The 23,806-nt window shown below is 45.0% G+C and overlaps 2 protein-coding genes across 2 annotated transcripts; one reads left to right on the forward strand and one right to left on the reverse strand.

The window, feature by feature from the left end:
* Window positions 1-1,233: 1,233 nt before the first annotated feature.
* LOC120914471 (olfactory receptor 1361-like) lies at window positions 1,234-2,275 on the reverse strand. The gene has a single exon (XM_040325156.1). It carries the CDS (start codon window positions 2,269-2,271, stop codon window positions 1,330-1,332), a length of 942 nt encoding a protein of 313 aa, XP_040181090.1. The 5' UTR covers window positions 2,272-2,275; the 3' UTR covers window positions 1,234-1,329.
* A 15,697-nt stretch (window positions 2,276-17,972) lies between these two features.
* Window positions 17,973-18,911, forward strand: LOC120914584 (olfactory receptor 10C1-like). Its single transcript, XM_040325264.1, has one exon. The coding sequence runs from the start codon at window positions 17,973-17,975 to the stop codon at window positions 18,909-18,911; it is 939 nt and encodes a 312-aa protein (XP_040181198.1).
* Window positions 18,912-23,806: the final 4,895 nt, after the last annotated feature.

Genomic DNA, 23,806 nt, shown 5'->3' on the forward strand with positions numbered 1-23,806 from the left:
CGCGCTTGCTCAGATTAAAGTATGAGACGGGAGTAAAAGTAGCATTTGTAATGGAGATAACACATTTTTAAAGCTGTAACAGACTGAAAAGTGAAAATCGTCTCTTACCAAACTTTTATTTAACACGCAAACACATGAAATTAGCAAAAGCAGCCCCAAGAGTTTAGCCAGTGGAATCGAACTTCCCCTGCCGTTGTATGTGTTGTATGTCACCGCGTTTGAGAACGAGGAGATTTTGGCTTGAAAGTGTGAAAGTGTGTAAAGTGTGTATATCATAATGTATTTTTGCACACTTTCCCGACCCTCAGTAATGTGAACGAAGTGTTACAGAGCCCTGATTAGAATGTAGATTTTTTTTGTTGTCAGTAAGCATGTAAAAGACGTCTAAAGGGATTTTCATGCTATGCCTATGCTTTTTTAACACTCAAGATCATTAAATATAGCTGTAATAATGAAGAATGCCCAGTGAATATATTACAGTTAAAAAATATAGGGCTGTTACGGATTAAAATGTTCGCGTTCGATGAATTTTTTTTTTTAATCGATTAATCGACTAATTTTTATTAAATATAATGCACTTACAGATCCAACTACTTTTAGCTGATCTCCTTGCATTGCAACTCTGCATTAGTCAGTGGTAAATGTGGTTATATACTATATACAATCACACGTCACTAGTTAGTTTCCACAATCCATGACTTAACTTCACGGTTCACACAAATACATTTTAAATTCAAACTGTAGTACTAACGCAAGTAATTTTTTCTTATTAAACTTTAAGAAAAAATTAGAAAGTTAATTTAACTTTAATTATAAAACGTATCTAGTATATTGACTGTCAGTCACTTTATAAGTAAGCAAGAAGGCATCACTTTAGCCAGTCACACAGACATACCAGATTGTTTACATTTTCTGGAAGCAGACATGATCGCATTTTATTGACAATATACCCTGAAGAACTGAACAGTCTTTTGCACGGAACAGATGTTGTTGATACACAAAGAATTGTCTGCACAAAACTGCTTAGGACAGGAAAACTATGGTTATTTCTGCCCCCTTCCCTTGATGGAGCCTGATGCATCCTCCTGCTCCACAGATGCAAAGGTACCTCAATCCAATGGGTGCAGTTTGTACGCATCCAGCAGGGTAAGTCTCACTGTTAAGGCTGTCCGGTGACATCAAGAATTTTGATCGATCAAAAGAATTTTGATCGATCCAAAAAAATAAAGATTAATCAAGGAATTAATCTTTAATTTCCCCAGCCCTAAAAAAATGTTTATATGACAAATGTAGCTTTAACCAGCTGGCTATGTTTACCATTATGTTCGGTCAAACAGAATTCATTTTGGCCATCAGTCTTTGTAAAGCTTGCTTTACATCCTTGTTTCTCAAACTGTATATAAAGGGGTTCAACATGGGAGCAAGAACTGTATACATCACACTCGCCACCCTGTCTCTTGTCAATGAATAGCTTGAAGATGGACGGAAGTAGGTAAACATGATGGTTCCAAAATAAAATATGACCACGGCAAGGTGGGAAGAACAAGTAGAGAAGACTTTACTTCGTCCCTCTGCTGAGTGGATTTTTAAAATGGCCAATATAATATTGATATAAGAGACTAAGATGAACAAAAATGGTCCTGATACCACAACAAAGCCTTCAGTGAAGATGACCAATTCATTTATGGTTGTGTCAGAGCAAGAGAGCTTAAAGAGTGGCACCATGTCACACAGAAAGTGGTTGATTAAGTTGGACCGGCAGTAAGAAAGCCGTGAAGTCAAAGTTGAGTGCAAAATTGAATTGGCTGTAGAAAGCAACCAGCAGCCAGCAATAAGTTGAAATCTAATTTTTTTGTTCATGACCACCACGTAGCGAAGAGGGTCACAGATGGCGATATAACGATCATAAGCCATGACAGCAAGCAAAAAGTCCTCCACGTTGGCAAATGTCAAGAAAAAATAGATCTGGGCCATGCAACTTTCAAACAAAATAACTCTGCTCTTAAGATCCAACAGAAAGTTCTTCAACATTTGAGGAACAGTCACCAAAGACAGACAAATATCTACAAAGGACAAGTTGCCCAGGAAAAAGTACATTGGAGACTGCAGATGAGAATCCCAGCAAGTCAACACAATGATAACCAAATTCCCTGCCAGAGTGATAACTAAAATGAGGAGAAAAACTGCAAAAAGTGCAGTCTGGTAGTTATGGAGATCAGAGAATGTTGATAAGACAAAGTCTGTTATTAGAGTAGAATTGTCTGACTCCATTCTTATAATATCTGAGCTTTGTCATGAAAGGCAAGGTTAAAACCTTTGTTTGGAATAGATTAGTTAGTTCATTAGTGTTACAAAGCTGTCTGCTTCATTAGCGGTTTTTATTGTCAAACAAATTATTGCACCTACTGTCATTAATACATCATTAACCACTAGGGGCCCGCGCTATAGTCGAATGATGGCTACAGCGCGGACCCCAATTGCCAGGAAGACGTCAATAGACGTCCTGCCCTTTGCACAATGGGGCAGCTATTTAAATGACAACCATCAAGTTTATCGTAGCTTCGTACTTAGCACTGGTTCATTCTTCACAAGTGCAAAGTCTACAGGGTTTTTCATCATTTGGGCTTCCTTTGGTTTCTCTGGTTTGTGGCCACACAATACAAAATTCCTGACTTAATGTACATGCTTATTGCAGGTTAATGGAGCTTACTGTAGGGGAATAAATAAGAAACCCCTACAATAAATTTATCTCAATAACGTTGTACTTACAGTTCTGATAAAGTTCTGATAAACCTATTAAACACTCTCGAGTTATCCACCTAAAAGTGTGCTACTAAAATTTTAATAAAAAATGAATTTTAAGTTTGGGTTTCTGCCCCTTTACCATGATGCAGACTTAGCGAACATACCTGTATCTTGCCTAACAGATATTTTTTTAGTGCATTATTTAAAGCTTATGCATGTCACAAAAGAATGAAATGTTTGGGCTCTTATCTGCTAATAGGTATGCCACAGGGAATAACGCTCTTCAGATTGATCTCTGGAGAAATGCACTGTGGGAATACTGGCAACAATTACCAACATGATTTGTAGCAATTGCTATGTTAATTGGCTTAAGATATTTTTCTTTCAAATTGTTTTTATTAAAGATTAAGCATCAACAAAATAGTACATAATATCTTAAGAGCCGGTTCACACAGGGGCAACACGACTTTCAGCATGACTTTGGGAGGCAACTTGAACATGACTTGAGTATGAATCACAACGCGACTTACAACACGACTTGAAGTCGCCTCCAGGTGGGGAAACTCAATGCCAAATGTTAAATAAAAAAACATCATGGGTTCCCCCTCCAAGGTCTGGTAGGCCCTTAGGTCTGGTATGGATTTCAAGGGGAGCCCCCTACGCCAAAAAAACAGCGTGGGGGTCACCCCCAAATCCATACCAGACCCTTATCCGAGCACGCAGACCGGCCGGTCAGGAAAGGTGTGGGGACGAGCGAGCACCCCCCCTTCCTGAACCATACCAGGCAGCATGCCCTCTACATGGGGGGTAGGTGCTTTGGAGCAGGGGGTGCCCTGTGGCCCCCACCCCAAAGCACCTTGTCCCCATGTTGATGGGGACAAGGGCCTCTTCCCGACAACCCTGACCGTTGGTTGTCGGGGTCTGCGGGCGGGGGGCTTATCGGAAATCTGGGAGCCCCCTTTAATAAGGGGGCTCCCAGATCCCCCACCCTATGTGAATGAGTATGGGGTACATCGTACCCCTACCCATTCACCTGGTGGGGTCTTCTTCCAACTTCGGGGGTTTTCTGACTTCTCCCTTCTGCCGGGCACCACCGCTGTCTTCTTTCAGCTCTTTTACCAGTGGGGGCCCGGTCTTCTTCCAACTTTGGGGGTCTTCTTCCAACTTTGGGGGGTCTTCCGACTTCTCCGCTCTCTTCTCCCGCTCTCTGGTTCTTTTTCCCTTCTGCCGGGCACCACCGCTGTCTTCTTTCAGCTCTTTTACCAGCGGGGGCCCGGTCTTCTCCCTTCTTCTGACTTCGGAGGGTCTTCTTCCGACTTCGGGGGGGTCTTCCGACTTCTCCGATCTCTTCTCCCGCTCTCCGGTTCTTTTTCCCTTCTGCCAGGCACCACCGCTGTCTTCTTTCAGCTCTTTCATCAGCGGGGGCCCGGTCTTCTGCGTCGCCTTCTTCTCTTCTTCGATGTTGACTCAACGCTCCCTCCCGCTGTAATGCCAGGTGTGCGGTGCACGGCGATTTATATAGGCCTCTTTTGACGTCACAGTCCCAGCATGCTCTGGGTGGTGATGACATAGTTACCCCGCCCCCTTATGTCATCACCACCCGAAGCATGCTGGGACTGTGACGTCATAAAAGGCCTATATAAATCGCCGCGCACCGCACACCCGGCATTACAGCGGGAGGGAGCGTCGAGTCAACATCGAAGAAAAGAAGGAGGCGACCCAGAAGATCGGGCCCCTGCTGGTGAAAGAGCTGAAAGAAAACAGGTGAGTCACTATGGAATGATGAGTACTGGCAATTAACCGACAGCTTAGGAACCTGAACACAGAGAAGGAATGGCATAGAGCTCAGCCCCGACACTGTGGCCCTGAGAGGATACCGTCCAGACCTAAATAGAGCCTTGAATTGTGAGGATAGCAAGAGGTAGCCCTGTTAATGAGGCTAACAGTGAGGAAGGAAGCTCTCTATTTCTCTCTATTGTTGACTACAGAAACCCGAAGGTGTTCAGTGGGATTATCAAACCATGGTGTCCGTTTAATAAACTGTGAAGTTTTTTCTCCGTTCAGTTCACAGCAGTTCACGGCAGTTCTCATGAGGAGAATTATCTCCTCTGCAGCCGGTTTAATAAACTGAGAACTTCAGTTCTCAGATGGTGAACAGAGGTGAAGTTTTTTCTCTGAAAACAGCTGAGATCTGTGTAAAAACTGGGTGGACTGCCTGTAATCTCGTGAGATATTGTGAGATTATGGTGCAGCCGAATTCAAACAGTGAAACTAACGTTTAAAAGAACATGTAATTAATGTTTTCAGACATGTGATAACATATATATATATATATATATATATATATATATATATAAAATTACATATATATATATATAAATACTGTATGTATATATATGTGTGTATGTGTATATATATATATATATATATATATATATATATATATATATACCGTATTTATCAGCCTATTGTGCGCACCCGCGTATAGCGCGCACCCCTACTCTGGACGTGAAATTCCTGAATTTTATTTATTTTTTATTACTTACAGTTTTGGTGTCTTGCCTGGCGTCCATCGGCGGCCTTGTCCGGTCTGGCGTCCGTCTGCGACCTTCGTGGTGTCCTCCCCGCTGCTCCTGCGCTGTCTCTGAGCCGATCCCTGCTTCCCGCGCTGTGTTTGAACGCCGCCGACATATACCGAGCGCAGTACACTCGGGCACGCTCGGCTCCTCTCGCATAACCTAGAAGGGAGCCGAGCCTGGCCGACTGTACCCGAGTATACTGCGCTCGGTATATGTCTGCGGCAGCGTTCAAACACAGCGCGGGAAGCAGGGATCGGCGGCAAAGTTCAAACAGTGCGGGAAGCAAGTATCGGCGTATATCGCGCACCCACAATTTTGCCCTGATTTTAAGGGAAAAAAAGTGCGCGTATACGCCGATAAATACGGTATATATATATGTGTGTGTGTGTGTGTGTATATATATGTGTATATATATATATATATATATACACACACACACACGTGTTATATAGATACTGTATGTGTATATATATATATATATATATACACACACACACACATACACGTATATTGTTGTTAATATTCATTTTTAACCCACTGGTGTTGAAATTAGGAAGAAATAAGCCTTCTTCCTCTTATCACACCAGCTTCTCTCCCAGATTCTCCACCTCTGAGCTGGTGAATCTGGAAGGGAGATATTTCAGGTGAAGAGCTGTGAAATCTTCAGATCACCGTTTATTAAACTGGCCATTTGTGACAAAACATCCATGTGCTGTGATGTGAAGTGAAGAATGTGTTCTCTGCTTCTTATCACAGTTTATTAAACCGGCAATGCTCTGTGATAAGCAGTGATCAGCCGTGATCATCATGATCTCCGCTTATCACGGTTTATTAAACGTACACCCATGTGTGTAGTACAGTACTGTACAGTACAGCCCTGTAGTAATTTTCTAATATTGGGAAGTTGATACCTCCATTCCGTTTATGCTTAATCAATGTAAAACATTTTTCTTTGCCATATAAAGTGTTTTATTAGTGAGTTTACCATTTGGAAAAAGTTATTGGGTAGTGTAACCGTCATCACCGTCTACGACCTCCCATCAACCCACGACAGCTCATCTGATACTCCAACCATCCAACAGACATCAGACATCCCATTTCCCAGAATAACGAGACTTGCTCTGTGTTCTGGTTTCAAATGCAAGACAACTTTAATGGTTAGCTCTCAAGTTTATGGTTGCTGGCCGGTCTGCCACGGTTCTCCAGTAGTCCTTGCAGCTGTCCTTTAAGCGATGGAATTATCCCACTGCTAGCCACCACTTGTAACGGTCACCACCGTTTACAACCTTCCATCAACCCACGACAGCTTATCCGACACACAGACAAACCAGCAGGCACGATCCATATCCATTCCCCAAAAAATGAGACTGACCGCTCTATTCTCTGCTTCAAAATGTATGAACACTTTTAATGGTTAGCTCTCAAGTTTATATACAGTTTTCAAGGCATGGTTCAGTGATCACAGGAACAATCAAACTCTCCACCCACCCATCACACCCTGGGGGGGGCTTCAATACACCTTCAGATGGCTAATTGCTAAACATTCCAGACATGTCAGCGCCGGTCTATAATTATCATGACCTAATCACTCCACCTGAGAAGTCACATTCCTTCATTAACAGAATTCAAACAAAACACCATCACACAATGATTTCTTCTCAATCCACATCTTTAGACAGATGGTCAGTCTCCGACAGAAAGGTATTCACACCTCTGAGCTTCATTGGCTTTAAACAGTGTTATCACACAATGAAAGGCCTTTCAAGAGCCAGCCTCATTTAACAACTCACTAGCCAGGGCTAATCATTGAAAAGATTCATTATTGACCGGTAGGGTCAGAATATTCTTTGCAGACATAAAAGAATATATTGTAGATTACTGTCCATGTTAAAACAATCCAACATATGTCTCTTTATTTCCTGGCTCAATCTGTGCCCAAAAGTGACTCCTGTTACAGGTAGTATAATGGGGATGGTCCTAAAAAAATATAGGATTTTTGGAAATAACAGCATTTTAAAAGCTACAATGCGATCTAGCCTACTGAGTTCATATTTCGCAATATGAGAGAGGTCTTGTTTGATTGTATAAATAAGAGAAGGGAGGTTGATCAAGTAAGATCATTTGTTCTGTACCCATGTATAAAAAAAAAAAAATTGGATTTCAGGAGCTTTAATGATGATTTAGATATTCCCACCAGTAAGATAGGAAATTTGGATACGTTAAGTTTTTAGTAGGGAGTAGAAAGTAGGAGGCATGATGACTAAATTTGATTATAACATTCTGAACTGCTGTCAAGGAAGGCACTGGATTGATAAGAGTCAAAACCACATCAGCGAAAAGACCTATTTTATGCTGATGTTCTGCAATTTCCAGGTTTGATCTTATTTTTTCAGCTAAAGGTTCCATAAAAAATTTGAAGATAAGAGGGCGTAAGGGGCAGCCTGTCTGGTTCCATTGGTAATGTGGAAAATGTTTGAAAGTACACTGGACTTAAAGACATTTAGCCAGATTCAGATACAATGGCCTATCTTTTGGCCGGCGTAGCGCATCCCATTTGCACTACGCCGACGTAACATAGTGAGGCAAGTACAGTATTCACAAAGCCCCCTCCCTTGGACAACAGGAGAGTCAGGACGCTCTCTACGTTGCAGATAGAGAAAGGAGCTGTGTGTTAGTGGGCGTCCTGACTCTCAGGAAAACTGCCGTAAAAAAAAAAAGAGAACCAGCTCTCTTTTTTCCCGCCGGATTCCCGACCAAAACTCTCATGGCAGTTTTCCTGTCGCATGCGTCGTGTCGTGGACGCATCCCCGTGCGCATGCTCATAACCATGTCGGAACAACTACCTAAGATATGCCGGATCACTGCCTATGCCATGAACGTAATCTACGCCCATCCAGACACACGTCCAACGTAAACTACGTAAAAACCGCCGGCTTCTGTTCCCCGATGCAGACCTTTACATGTCTGCTGCTGAGTTACACCTCCTTTATGGGGCTTAACTTTGCGTCGGACGTACAACTTATGCGCACCTCTCGTAGCCTGCGTCTGGCGGGCGCATGTTCGTGAATCGCCATATTTTCCTCATTTGCATATTTGAATGGCTAATCAATGGCAGCGCCACCATGCGGCCAGCGTAAATGTGCGCCTACCCTACGCCGGCGTAGGCAAGTTACGTCTGCGGGATTAAGCCTGTTTTTAGGCCTATCTTAGTTTGTGGGTACGGCTCACAGATACGACAGTGCATATTTGCACTTACGCGGCCTATCTGGAGATACGTCGGCGCAAGTGCTTTGTGAATCCGGGCCATAGTGTCTCTGGGCCGGATTCAGAAAAGAGATACGACGGCGTATCTCCTGATACGCCATCGTATCTCTGAGTGCGGTCGATCGTATCTATGCGCCTGATTCAGAAGAATCAGTTACGCATAGATATCCCTAAGATCCGACTGGTGTAAGTGTCTTACACCGTCGTATCTTAGGCTGCATAATCACGCTGGCCGCTAGGTGGCGCTTCCGTATAGTTACGCGAGGAATATGCTAATTTGGTATTTACGCCGATTCAGAAACGTACGTCCCGCCGGCGCATTTCTTTACGTCGTTTACGTTAGGCTTTTTTCGGCGTGTAGTTACCCCTGCTATATGAGGCGTAGCTAATGTTAAGTATGGCCGTCGTTCCCGTGCCGAGTTTTGAAAATTTTACGTTGTTTGCGTAAGTCGTTCGCGAATAGGGCTGGACGTCATTTACGTTCACGTCGAATCCAATACGTCCTTGCGGCGTACTTTGGCGCAATGCACACTGGGATATTTTACAGACGGCGCATGCGCCGTTCAAAAAAAACTTCAAAAATGCGGGGTCAAGTAAAATTTAAATACAACACGCCCCCAACATCCCCATTTGAATTAGGCGGCCTTACGCCGCAACACATACGTTACGCCGCCGTAACTAAGTGCGCAAGTTCTTTCTGAATACAGAACTTGCGCCCAAAGTTACAGCGGCGTAATGTATCGGAGATACGTTACGCCGGAAGAAAGATGCGCTCATCTTTCTGAATCTGGCCCTCTATTTCCAGCATAATGCATTACATATGGAGAATAGAGACTAAGCATGAAGAAGAGTGGCAATAACTACATAGAGCTTGGCCTAGCTACAGAGTGATGTAGGAACAAAATTATTTTAAGTAAAACAAACACCACTGTCTGTGCAACTTTATGAAGGGAGCCACCTTGAAATAGGGCACCTGGGGGGCGGCAGTCATGACACCAGCTAAAATTGGAACATAGTCATAGAATAAAAGATAAAAAAGCTGCATACACATGTAGCACCCTCTCGTGGCTGGGACAGGGAAGACATACCCCCAATGCAGGGGGAGGACCAGCATTACTTCAGGAAGGATCCATGGCCGCAGTGAGGAGATTCACTACAATAATGGGCGCCAGTCACTTTAGTCTTTTTCCAAGTATATTGCTCTGACTCACAGGCAGAGAGGGTTAGGGTGTCAGTTTCCTCCAGTGACATAGCTCCAGACTTCATCAGGCTTCTCCTCCATCCAAGGGAGTGCTAAGATCCTCTGAGAGCAGACATCAATCTCCTTCCAGCAGAACTTCCATCCTCGGGCTCTCTACCTTGGATGCTGTACCCTCCTTAACAAGGCAGGGCAGCTTGAGGATTCTGTGCTAGGCCTAAACCGGCTTCTGATTTAGGCTGACCATACATGTTCAATTCTCTTGTACAATTTTTCTTTAGATTTACCAAAAACAGTATAATGTGAGGTCAAAACTAAACAACTTTCAATTGTATTTAATTAGGCATGCCCTTGCACTACATAGTTTAAGGTAAATCTAAATGAAAATTGTACAAGAAAATTTAACATGTATGGCCTGCCTTAGCCAGCACAAAATCTTCCACAGACACCTCCCCAGACCACAGCCAGCCTGGGGGAGGAGAGAGAGCTCAATAGGCCACGCCCCAATCATTTATAGCACCCCCCATCATGCAAACTGATCATTAAAGCGGAGCTCCACCCTGAAAAAATAGATAAAAAATGCTGCAAAAAAGATTTATTTTTTTATTTTTTATACATACCTGAAGTGCCTGTTGCTAGGCAGATCGTCCTAATCTGCTACTTCCTGATCTGAGGTCCATCTTCTTTCTTCTCCTCCTCGCGCTGCCTCCTGGGGAATGGGGGAGCGGCGTCTTCTGGGACCTTATATGTGTCCCAGGCGACATCGGGCATTCATGTAGCGCCGCCCGGCTCGCGCATGCGCAGTAGGGAATAAGGCGGTGACACCGCAACGCTTCACTTCCTGATTCCCTCACCGAGGATGAAGGCGGGGCAGCCGAGACCCTAGCGATTGCTCAGCTTCGGCTGCCGTCATCGCGGGCACCCTGAACAGGTAAGTGTCTTTTTTAAAAGTCAGCAGCTACAGTGTTAGTAGCTGCTGACTTTTAATTTTTTTTTTTAAACCGGACCTCCTCTTGAATCCCCTAGTGGTTGTCCAGAGGGGACATAAATGCTCAAAACTCAAAGTTGCTACAGCTCCCATGTCAAGTGCCCCAAGTGTCTGTGAGACTCAGTGGCAGCAACAGGGAACTGCAGCCCCCCAAACCTAAAGGAAAGAGCCAAATGTAAAAAGAAATTGCCCTGGTCAAACTACTACCCAAAATAACTAAATTTGCTAGCCACCTCTGAGAACAATGGCTACACTCAGATAGTGTTATAAATCTGAGGTTTTAATATCTTTTTGCTCAATGTAAAGGGAAGATACAAAAGGTATTGTTCTGCTTTTATGTATGTGTAGCGCTACACCCGCAGGAGCCGCTGATTTGTTATTGGGATCGGCATATTGAGTTACCTTAATGTGGCGTATGGGTGCAGTTGGAGAACAAAGCAGTGAGCGAAGGTCCAGACAGTGAATAAAGGGGTTTTCCAATGCTTTATTTCAGGCCAAACATGGCCAACATCAACATTAAGTGGGATGAGCGGGTTGATGAAAAAAAGGGAGAACCTTGCAGTGTCAGGCCTGGATATTAATTGAGCAGTCCTTGCTCAATAGAGTACCAAATTATTATTCGTCGCCACTCTAGTTGGAGTGGGTAAAGTGCCCCCGGACAGACCCCTCTCACAAGCCTGGCAGCCGAAGTGTCACTTAGGATTTGCTGGGAGGAACAGATCTCTCTCACAGACCTGGCTCTAGGGCCTCTGCCACAGGCCAATTACTTTAGGTGAGCTAGATGGATAAATGGAGCGAATCCTCCCAGTAGGTTTTTAGCATAGGTCACCAGATGACAGCAAAACGTACCTGTCAACATTCCGGTCACCAGATCCCCGATTGGTTCGTTCAAGCCCTGTTGGACAACCTGCCTCCGGGTTCCCCTCAAGCCGACCCCCCAATCGAACCGCACCCAGCCTGGGATCCTCTCAATAGAACTGGGGAGTCACTGGAGTCCCCTTTTACCTCCGGATGAGGGTTTGTGTAGACTGCAATTCTGGCCTGGTGGGCCGCGCTGGCGGGGTCCATGGAATGCGCGCACCCTGAAGGTGGATGCCGCACCTGGAACCGGGACCCCGCGAAACTTGCCTAGCACATGACACCTGTCGCAGATATACCCCTCCCCAGCATGCCTTGCGAGGGAGAAACTTCTCTAATTGGCTGCTGGGTAAAGTTGCTCTGCCAGAACACCTCTGGTGCCAACTGCTGGCCAGGGATGGCATTGCATCTCTGGAGCACAGACTGACCCAGTGGACGTTTCTGGAGTGACAGAAGTCCTAATTTAGCAAATTGTGAATGGGAGCAAAATAACTCTCCCATTCACCACTAACTTTAGCGTAGTGCCCATACTGAAAGTAAGGGGGCGCTACATATGATATTGAGGGCAAAAGCAAATATAGCGGCATCCCTGACCTCTAAAGGTCTAATGGTGACCTACAGAGTGATGGAGAGCTGACATCCTTCCTTATAGTGTGGGTTATTAGGCATGGCGGGTGTATTGCAAGTTGGAAACATGGGCACCAGTCACTTTTTGGAATGCAAAAAAAGAGATTTATTGTCTCTTAAACAGAAAAGGGGGAGAGAGGGTTAGGGCCAGGACACTCTCAGGCCCCGTACACACGAGAGGATCCATCCGCTGAAAAATCTCAGCGGATCGGTTTCAGCGGATAGTTCCCCTGGTGTGTACGTTCCTGCGGATATTTATCCGCGGATATTTCCGATTTCCAGCAGATAAAAATTTGTTAGCATGCTAACAAATCTATCCGCTGGAATCGGCTCCAGCGGATCGATCCAGTGGTCTGTACAGACTCACCGGATCGATCCGTCTGAACCCGTCCCTCGCATGCGTCGTAATGATTCGACGCATGCGTGGATTTCCTTATATGACAGCGTCGCGCACGTCGCCGCGTCATCATCGCGGCGACGGCGCGACACGTCACCGTGGTTGAATTCCGCGCAGATTTGGATCCAATGGTGAGTACATGCCAACGGATCCAAATCCGCCAGAGGATTTATCCGCGGATACGGTCCGGAGGACCGTATCTGCGGATCAATCCTATCGTGTGTACCAGGCCTTAGGCATATGCAATAGTACTTGGCATACTCGGAGACAAAAATAGGCAGACAGCAATGCAGGTAAACTGTATTTGTAGAACTACTGATTCCTATGGCAACTGAACTTTGAACAGTCAATAGAGATCCATACAGATAACTCCCAGTAACCTGTTGTAGATCTTCTCTCACATCTCACAGTACCCTACTGTAGATCTTCACTCACTGAGCTCCTGGTCTCTCACTAGACTTCACTGGATCCCCTGAGCTCCTCCACAGCTAACCTGTTGTAAACCCCTCAAGCTTCACCCACGCTACCCGCTGGGTCCCTGGCTTGGCTCTCTGTTGAAGCTTTCATACTTCTTCACCATCCACGGCTGGTGAAAAGGCTGCTCTGGTACTTCTTCAGACTTCCATACACTGGCCTCTGATAATAGGAATGGTTGTCCCTTACTGACGACTATTCCTCCCTTTACCTCTGGCCTTGATCATCACTTGCCCCTGGTGACAGGAGTGGTCATCAATTGTGGCAACCGCTTCTCCCTCACTATTGACAAGGACCCAGTTCCCCCGTCTGGCTGAACCTCTGCAACTTGGTTGGGCTTCCAGTCTGAAGCCCCAACCCTGCTTCTCTCAAACCTAGATAGGCCTCAGACAGCCTAGCAGCCAGTTGCTTCCAGAATAGGCTTCAGTCTTCTGGCCTGGCAGCTGGAGCCTTGTGACATGCGTCCATCCAGACAGCCATCCAGGTGGCACAGAACACTGATCACCTGACTCCTCCCGAATAAATAGGCTCTCCCAGTAGGCCAAGAGACTAAAGAAACCCCTGCAAATTGGCTGAGACAACTCCTAGTCTGAATTTACTATGCCCTGGTCATTCTAGTACCACAGGCAACAATTCCACCTTGTGACAGAAGAGAGGGGTGCATCAAATCCAGAGTTAGGGAAAAGCCAGTGAATCCCCTATAAATCAACCAGGCTAGTTACCACCTAGCAAGCTAAATTTTGTTAGCAACCCTGCCAAACTACCAGGGTGCTACACAAACAAATGTAGTGACTGGAACCAAATAATATGCAGATAATAATTTGAACAGGATTTATTTTTACCTTGAGATAAGCATTGCAGTCACAGTCCCTTCCCTGGAGAAGGGCCTTCCATACACTTGTGTGTAGCTGATCTCTATAAATATGAAAATCACAAGTAGGGCTGCAGGAAAGCGTGCTACAGCCAGGGAATTAAACACTGTACGTACTACATAGATATCAATGCTTTTCATATTTTCAGTCATGCAAAGCTTTTTCTTCAAAGAAATTACTTTACTTTAACGGATTTCTTTCTGCACTTAAAAAAACAATCTACCGGTATTTGTCTAAATCTCAGATTTAATGTCTTTGTTATGATTGAGAACAGAATGATATTTAGATGCATATCTCTAATGAGGTGCTCTTTAACACTGGCTGCCAAAACAATTTTAACTCGGACTGCAGAGTGTGACAGATATCGACAACAACCCATTTGGCACTACATTGGTTCTTTCTGTCTTGGGCACTGGGCCGCCAGATCACCCAGTTGATAGCAGAACCAACAGCAAACCTCACAGGGCTCCCTCTGTTGGTTCTCTGTAAGCTTTGGCCCCAAGGTTCTTCTGGCAGCTGTATTATGCACCCGAGCACCATGAAATAAATGGGTGCCATCCTGGTGCTGAAACCCACTTCTTTGGAAAGGGGCAGCTCTCTGGTGACAGAGGGACTCTCCTGGAAATATTCTGCACAGCTGTAGCGCTCGATAGCAGCAGCCATCTCATCCAGGGACTGAGGCACCCATCGGTGGAGCTTACTTGGCAGCCCATGCAGGAAATGGTCCAGTGCAACTCTTTCCTTTAAGGAAAGGAGCCAGTACATCTGCCCAGTCTTTTCCGGAAGACCTTCCCTTGGTGCAACCCTCTCAAACATTGCTAGGTATGCTTCCACATTGTCTAAGGTTACACTGCCTTCCGGGGGTCACTCTTTACAGCGGGTCACCTTTCATAATTACAGCCTGCTGGGTCACCACCTTTTGTAGTCCTGCTAACTGTTGAACCCATAAGCGGTTTGTTTCCTGTTGCACAGCGACTGCCTGGGCATTAGCCACTGTTAACTGTTTAATTAGCTCCTCTATGGCTTGTCCCGAAGACCTTTACAGCTTTCACCCAGGACATGGGATTGGCCTGCACCCCTTACACTGCCCAATGCATTCCTCCACCAATTTGTAAGGAATCAGAAGGGTGAAAAGCCAGCTCAGAGGCAGTCCTGTAAAATAAAAATGGTTTTATTCAGCAAAACCACAAAACAAACAGAAGAAACGACAGGCTTGTCTTGTAACACAGGTGCACATATAAGAAAAGTTCAGTCTCTGCAGCCAACAGGCTGGTATGCACAGTACACAGCTCTAGCCAGAGCTACAGTCTCTTATGCAGGTTAGCTCACCCAAGCAGGCCACAATCCAGCAATGGAGCTCTACTCCCAACGTGCTCACTCCAAGCACACAGCTCCACTGACATTTCCAGATCAGCTGACTAATAAATAGGTCTGAAGGGAAAGTACCTGACCTCCTCAATGAACCCTTTCTCAACCCGGCCCCAGGCTGACTCCCTACAATACACATCTATCTATCTATCTATCTATCTATCTATCTATCTATCTATCTAGATAGACACACACACACACACACACACACACACACACACACACACACAGTCCTTATTGGATTTAGTGGCAAATCCATAAAAGACTAGGAGGTCTCAGCCCCTGTTGGAAATAGCACAAAAACTTGAGGCAAACTTGGTGGCCTAGGAGAACCCTCCTAGGCCACCAACAGTCTCCTCACCACTCCATCTTCCACCAGACTCCCCTGCTGGTATAACTCATATAAATGTAAGGGCTGGCCTAGCCACCCTGCTAAGCTGGAATGCCTGGAGTTTGACTAGGTTCCCCTAAGTATGCAGATCAACCCTCCTGGCCTCTGTCCACTAACTTCTTGAAGTTTCTCCAAACTTCCAGAATCCGGGGGAGACACCTGCCTATATGAATTATCCAGCCTGACCTGCAATAAATTCTGACCCAGATTCCAGACTCACACTTACTATGAGTCAAATACATGTCTGTGTAAATATATATATATATATATATATATATATATATATATATATATATATATATATATATATATATATATATATAAACAAAGTGAAAAAATATTTAGTATATAAAAGAAATGTCCATATGAAAAAAAGTGTCTATAAGAAACAACATAGTGATCAAGCAGCCTTCACTCATATGTGATCCACTCACTGGATAGTGCACAAAAACGTCTGGTCTATTGTGCAAGGAAAATCAACCACCATGTAAATACGCCCCTTACCAAAAAAGCGGGAAGATTAAACTATACATAGCCATAAGCGCTCAGCATAACTGGAACAAAAGCGATTTCATAGACCAGGTCAGCAACTCCCAGCATTGAGATTACCAGTGGGAAAATAACCTACAAACTAACATAGTGAAGTATGTAAAAAACTCAGTGCATTTATTCAATGACAGCTTCAATGCAGCAAACACAAGATCAAATGTGTTGTGCAGATAAAATAATTTAGCAGGCTGATGGCTCAAAAAAATAGCAAGACACTGAGTTGAGCCGACTAGTAGCACAGACCCATGCTAAGATGTTTCTTCATAATGATGTCTTCTGGAGACAGACTGACTCATGCTGGGAGCTGCTGATCTGGTCTATGGAATCGCTTCTGTTTCGGTTATGCTAAGTGCTTATGACTATTTATAATTTAATGGTCCAGCTGATCTAGTAAGGGCGTATATAATTACTTCCATTGAGTGTATTACATATGAGTGAAGGCTCCTTGATCACTTGTGTTGTTTCTTATGAACACTTGTGTTGTTTCTCATGGACACTTTTTTCGTATGGGCATTTTTGTATATATACCAAATATTTTTTCAATCTGTTTATATATATATATATATATATATATATATATATATATATATTTGCATAGATATGTCATGTCACATTGTGTTATTTTTTATTGTACTTAGCGCTGCTTTCTTTTGTATATTGTGGAAAAGAAAGGGAAAATTAGGTTGCGCTAAATAATCTACACAACATGAAAAATTGTGCAAAAATGGGTATATATAAATTAAATAAATAGAGGTCGATACCCCTCCAGGGGATAAAGGCTATATACCACACAAAAAAAAGAAAATAAAGGTCTGGTGTGACCCCGCTAACACCTTAATCCAAAAGAGGTAGCCCTGGGACTTTGAATGAGGCGAGAGAGGTTTAGCCAATGTTGACAACGAACAATGAGACAAAATCAATTTATTATTTTCAAAGTGTTATGTAACGAAGCGGCAACAACAATGATTGTGCGTTACCCGGCATAATGGCCAATGTACACAGCACAAATGAAAGTAAATATATAAAGATTTATTACAATTGTTATACATCAATGAGAAACAATAAAACTTGAAAGTTGCAGGGCCAGTGGATGCACATATACAATAAACAAATAAAATGTACATACATATAAACAGAAATATGTAGACATAATGCAGACATCAACAATATCCAGCATGTACAGGCATACAACAAGCATCAATGGGCTTCATTGATGCTTGTTTTATGCCTGGGAAAACTGCCATGTTTGCTTTTGGTCGGGAAAACCGGCCGTGTGTATGCTTCATAGCAGTTTTCCTGACAGGAAAACTGCGAGCAAAAAAATGAGAACATGTTCTCTTTTTTTTTTTCTGCCGCGATTCTCAGTGTTTTTTTGCTCAACAGTTTTCCTATGGGAAATACTGCAGTGGAGCATACACACAGCTGGTTTTCCCGACCAAAGCTGTCATGGCAGTTTTCCTGTCGGGAAAACCGGCCATGTGTGTACACAGGAAAAAGTGTGTACGCAGGTTCTCGGTTTTCCCGGTGGACTTTTGACCGCTGGGAAAACCGATCGTGTGTACGAGGCATTAGTTTCCTGCATATAGTTCATTGTGAATTTGTATGATTGAGTCTGAACTTCTATTTGATTAACAGGATGAAAACTAAGAATTTACATCAAAGATGAACCAAACCACTGTGACTGAATTTATCATCCTTGGCTTCTCAGCTTTTACTGATATTTACCTACCATTTTTCTTGCTCTTCCTCTTCATTTATCTTGCCACTCTAATGGGCAATGCAGCCGTTGTTTACATACTACGCTCTGACCCAAGTCTTCATTCTCCTATGTATTTCTTTCTTTGTAACCTGTCCATCCTCGAGATGGTCTACTCATCTGTCACCATGCCAAAAATTCTCACCAACCTGCTATCCAAGCGCAAAACAATACCTTTTTTGGGCTGTGCAGTTCAGATGTTCTTTTTTTTAGCAATGGGGACCACAGAATGTCTTCTTCTGGCCATTATGGCACTGGACCGCTTTACAGCTATCTGCCGACCTCTTTATTATAACTTGATCATGAATGTTCAAATGTGCTCCCACCTGGCAGCTTTTTCATGGTCATCTGGGTTTTTACTGTCCTTGGGTCAGACAGCTTTTATCTTCAGCCTGCCGTTTTGTGGTCCAAATGTGATTGACCACTTCTTTTGTGACATACCTCCAGTCCTGAAGTTGGCATGCACTGAAACATACCTAAATGAGGTTGCAATTTTCAGCGTATGTGTAGCCATCCTTCTGACCCCATTTTTGCTCATTCTTGGATCTTACACCCAAATTATTTCAACATTACTAAGAATGAAATCAGTAGGTAGCCACAGAAAAGCCTATTCTACCTGTGTGTCCCACCTAACTTCAGTCACACTCTTCTATGGTACTGCTTCCTTCATGTACCTTCGACCTCGGTCATTGTACTCTTTACATACTGATCGCTTCCTCGCCCTCTTCTACAGTGTTGTGACACCCATGTTAAATCCACTGATCTACAGTTTAAGGAACCAAGAGGTGAAGGCATCACTGTTAAAGATCAGTAAACAAATTCAAATTTTTTATGATAAAAAGTGATATAGAGGAAACTGATTATAGCCTAACCCTAATATTTGCAGTATTTTGTTCCATACCTGGCATAATCCTGTGCTTTTTGAGGGCTTCACTATGTAATTGTTAAAATGAACCTATGCTTTGCTCATGTAGGGCAAAGCAGCACAGATAGCTTAGCAGCAGTTTTACCTGGCCACCCATCTGAACTGTCACATACAGCCGGACAGAGCTTTACACATGCCGCGGCTGTGATGCTTTGCATAGGTTGTGTCATCTTTAACTTGGGTTGCAGAGTTGGACAAGCGGAAGCGGTTGTCCAACTGACCCATTGAGTTCAATGGGGCAATACCGCAACCACACAATTGCAGTGCAGAAGTGTGGAATTGCAGGGTTAAATTAAGCGGTAAGTAAGCAATATACTGCCTCCTCACCACCTGTTAGATACCCTCTGGAAAGTGAGCCAAAACGTGTTTTACCCTTCAGAGAGTACTGCAGGCCACTGCGAATGTAAAAGACCCCTATAACTGGCCAGTGCAGCTGCTTATATTTTCTTTACTAACACTCCCCAGCCTCTCCGTCTCCATTCACCCACAGCTGGCAAGGGAAGACATCCTATGTAACTTTAACCTCTTGGCAGTGACAGCCCAGCCACATATTTGTGTGCAATATTGCAAAAACAGCTGTGCTTAGACCGCTTGCCCTGTACATTCACAGCACAGTTACCAGCCGCTCCTGATAGCTATTCGCAATCTGGAGCTTTCTGATCATGTGACTACCCTGACAGCCAATCACGGTGGTCACATGACCATAAGACCTGCCCCTCCTCCCAGCATCTAAAACCCCTTAAAGGCCTGGGAGGCGCCAGCACCAAAGGGGTAAAGTGGTTCTAAAGACAGAAGGTTTTTTATTGTATTGCATTCTATGCATTAAGATAAAAAAACCTGTGTGCAGCAGCCCCTAATACTTACCTGAGCCCCATCTCTATCCAGCAATGCAGCACGAGAGTCTTGGCTGTCCGAGACTCTCCCTCCTCATTAGCTGAGACAGCAACAGGGCACCATTGGCTCCTACTGCTGTCAATAACATTTAGTGAGCCAATAAGGAGAGAGAGGGGGCAGAAATGAACCATGTCTGAATGGACACACAGAGCAGCGGGTGCAGCTTGCTCTAGGGCAGGCATGTCCAAAGTCTGGCCCACGGGCCAATTGCGGCCCACGTTCCGGTTTAATGTGGCCCACCTGGTGATTTGGATATATATATATATCTTTTGCGGCCCCCGGGGCTGCCTCGGAGGGGACAGAGAGGGGGCAGGATGAGCGCCGTTAGAATCTCCTGTTTACTTGGCGGCGTCTGTAATAGAAAGTCCCGTCTCCTGGGCTGCCATCGGACTGTTCTGTCTATCATAGGAGGCGAGACTTTGTATTAAAAAAGGCTGCCAAGTAAACAGGAAATTCTCCTGTGTGTAATCTGTTGCCGCTCATCCCACCACTGCAGATGGGAATCGATCAGGCGGCACTGATGGCAATGGTAAGGTTGCTTTCATGGAACTTGTGAGGCTGCGTTTATGGCACTTGTGAGGATGCGTTCATGGCACTTGTGAGGCTGTGTTCATGGCACTTGTGAGGCTGCGTTCATGGTACTTGTGAGGCTGCAGATGGGCACTGACCCTTATTTTGCTTCACAGTTTTTTTTTTTCCCCTGAAACATCCCTCTTAAAGTGAAGGTGCATGTTAGACCCTGATAAATGCGGTATATCCAAATCACACGCCCAAGCTCATCCATAGTCCTGAGCAGCTCTCTGGGATTTGTTGGGGGCCACAAAAGATATATATATATATGCAAATAACACGCCTGAGCTCATCTCTTCACCACACAGCCACAAAGGGAAGAGAATTCTTGTTGGTCCGTGTATTAGTTGCTTGGAGGAACACACTTGGACCGAATTTTAATGGTTCAAAGAATGTCAGGCAAAATGGTCAGCCCTCACCCATGTTCACTTCATCAAATCTGGCCCTCTTTGAAAAAAGTTTGGACACCCCTGCTCTAGGGGCACTTGGCAGAAGGAAGGAGCTAGGAGCTCCAGAAAGGGACCCCAGAAGAGAAGGATCAGGGCTGACAACAGAATGCTATCCAGGGTGATATGACTTTGGCAGCCCTGGATTGCTGTGGCAGAGCCTTACAGATCGTTTTGTGTTTGGTGATAAATGGTAACCTACCCTTGAGGACCTGCAAGAATACAGAGAGGCTATGCTCGGTCTTGTAGGGGTCTCAGAGCTTAAACCTGATCTGGAAGCTGCTAAAACACGTTTAGCAGCATGCCAGAGAATCGGCAGTGGAAACTCTGGAGATTGCCATCTACAAAGCTGAAGTGCTAACAACAGGGCAGAGCCCTGATAACCTCTGCCCAGCACCGATAACATCTTCTGGGTTCTATGGATAATAGACGGTGAACCTCTATCCCCAGACACCACTTCCAAAGATTGGGGATTTAGTTGACTTCTCTGCTGAGGAAGGACAACCTGGTGAGTCTCAGGCAGAAGAGCTGGCTTCAGGGCCAAACTTCACTGAGCTCTGCCCAGCACCAACAGCAGCTTCAGCCTCCCTGAGAGAAGAGGCAGTCAGCCTTTCTCCCACAATACTGACAGAGACATGGGATTTTCTGCCAGCAGCATCTGTGGGGTTACCAGAAACTTTTCCAGCTAAAGCCCTGACGACTGGACAGCGGGTCCAAGACCTCTGCCCCACACCTGCAGCAATTCCAGAGGCCCAGAGTGAGAAGGTGGTGGTCACTCTCCAGCAGCAGATTAAACTCCAGGAGGAGAAGGGAGAGGAAGTGTTCGTCCCCACTTCCTAACAGTTGGCCAGGGTGGAGGAAGCAATCTTTCCTCCCCAGCAAAGATCAGTGCACCTGGGAGACAGCACCAGAGACATGTTGTCCCAGCAGCCAGATGAGGGTAAGGTAGATGGAGCAGCCGGCTCCCCTTCCCAGCAGCAGACGGCACTCCAAAATGATTCCACCACCAGCCCAGCAGAAGAGCTGGCAACAGGGCAAAGTCCTGCTGGCTTCTGTTCTCAACTAACAAAAGATTTGGTATCCACCTGTATACTCCAGAATGCTGGGCAGTCGGCCCAGATCCCCAACAGCATGACGAAGTGAGCACAGCTACCCAGCTTCTTTCCAGCGGCTGAAAGGACTTCTCCCTAGCGGCGGGTATGCTCTCTGAGAGAGGCAGAGGTTGGCTGGGTGAGTAACGCTCTGTTTGGCACAATGTATTTGGGGTACTGTGTGGGTACAGTCATTGGGGAACTGGAACTATTGACTAACTTTGCTGTCAACCTGTCTGGGGTCTCCTCCTGTGTTAGTCTCCTGCCAAAAGGGAGATGTGTGATGGGAGTCACTTTGGGCGGGGCGCCCGTGGAACCCAGAATCCCTTGGAGAGGTTGGGTAACCCTTGTTTCAGCTCCCCATGCACCTCATATGTCTAAGTTACCCTGTGTCTATTAGGGGCACAGGGTGTCCAAGAATCCCAGACTGAACTGTACTAATCGGACTCACTGTACAACCACACTAGAATGTTGTATGTAAGTATGTATACAAATATATATATATTTTGTATACTGTCTCATTCTATGGTGTGCTCTCTGTTGAGTCATTTGGGGTGTGGCTGTATTACATTGTTCTATTGTGTCTGTCTGCCTTGGGAGCAACCTGTAATGGAATGCATATGTCTATGTAGATTAGCTGTGAGAGGGGAGGGGAGAAAATGCCCCAACAGCTCTCCCTGCTAATTGGACAGTCTACTGATAAGAAGTTTGAATATCTCTGTGTGCCAGTGTTCAAATAAACAGTTCATGTTCACCAGCCAAAACGAGTACTACCTAGTTCTTGGTTGTCAGCAGTCTGAATATCTTATATCTATATTCAGGGAAGCTGTATATGACAAAAGCACTCAAGCAGAGAGTGGGACGTTTCGTTACAGTTAAGAAATTCTAAACTGCACAGTCACTTTGGGTATGTCCTAATAAGGCTTGTTGTCAGGGACCTGCTGGTAGTAAATGTAGGCTTTTGCGTGCGTGCGCACACACTCATTCCTTTGCAGAATAGACAACGTGCTCGCACGTGCACGTTGGCGCCAATGTTCCTTTAAAAGGACAGCAGCTGCAAGGGTACATTTCTGTTTGATCTGCAGCTCTGTACCAGTAACCCGTGTTTCTGTCTGCTGATTACCTGTATCTGACCCGGCTCTGTCTGACTACCCGCTATGTCTAGCCCTGACCTCCAGCTTGCCTTTGACCCTGCTAAACCTCCTGTTGTTACCTGCTGCCAAACCTTGCCTGTTATTTGACCACGCTTCAGCCTGCTGTATTAACTACCTGATTACCCTGCTCTGACCCGGCTTGTCTGACTCTGCTACTGCCTGCTGCTTTTGTTCTGTGTTGTTCCTGTATCTGACCCGGCTTGACTCACCCTGCTCCAGCTAGCTACTGATCCTGCACCCACCAGCTCTTCAGGTCGCTGACCTGCAACAGCTCTGCTGCCTCCAGTCCCAGCCATGCCTGAAGGATCACCTTCCTGCTACTGTGCCAGCTGCTGCAACTGTTCCAGGCACTCCTACCTCACTGCGCTCTCAAGCTCACTGTCCTCACTGCAGTGGCTCCTGAACCAGGACTGTAAGAGAGGTCTCCCCCTACAAAGTCAGGCTATACTACCAGGTACGTTCAGTACATAACACTTGTGTTTAAAGTATATCCAAACCCGAGAACACAAATGCAAGATATTGGAGTTTACCAGTTCTAAGATGTGGTAGTTGCATTCATTTTATTTTTTCTAAGGCATTTTCCTTTATTTCACTTGTCGATTCTTCCAGTCATTTCTATTCTAGGGTGACAAAACTCACACACTGCACTGTACGATATTG

The sequence above is a fragment of the Rana temporaria genome, chromosome 9 (genome assembly GCF_905171775.1).
Source record: "Rana temporaria chromosome 9, aRanTem1.1, whole genome shotgun sequence".
NCBI classification, from domain to species: Eukaryota; Metazoa; Chordata; class Amphibia; order Anura; family Ranidae; genus Rana; species Rana temporaria.

Bases quoted from the DNA above. Each gene is read 5' to 3' on its own strand.
- LOC120914471 (XM_040325156.1), bottom strand. From the start codon at position 2,271: ATGGAGTCAGACAATTCTACTCTAATAACAGACTTTGTCTTATCAACA.
- LOC120914584 (XM_040325264.1), top strand. From the start codon at position 17,973: ATGAACCAAACCACTGTGACTGAATTTATCATCCTTGGCTTCTCAGCT.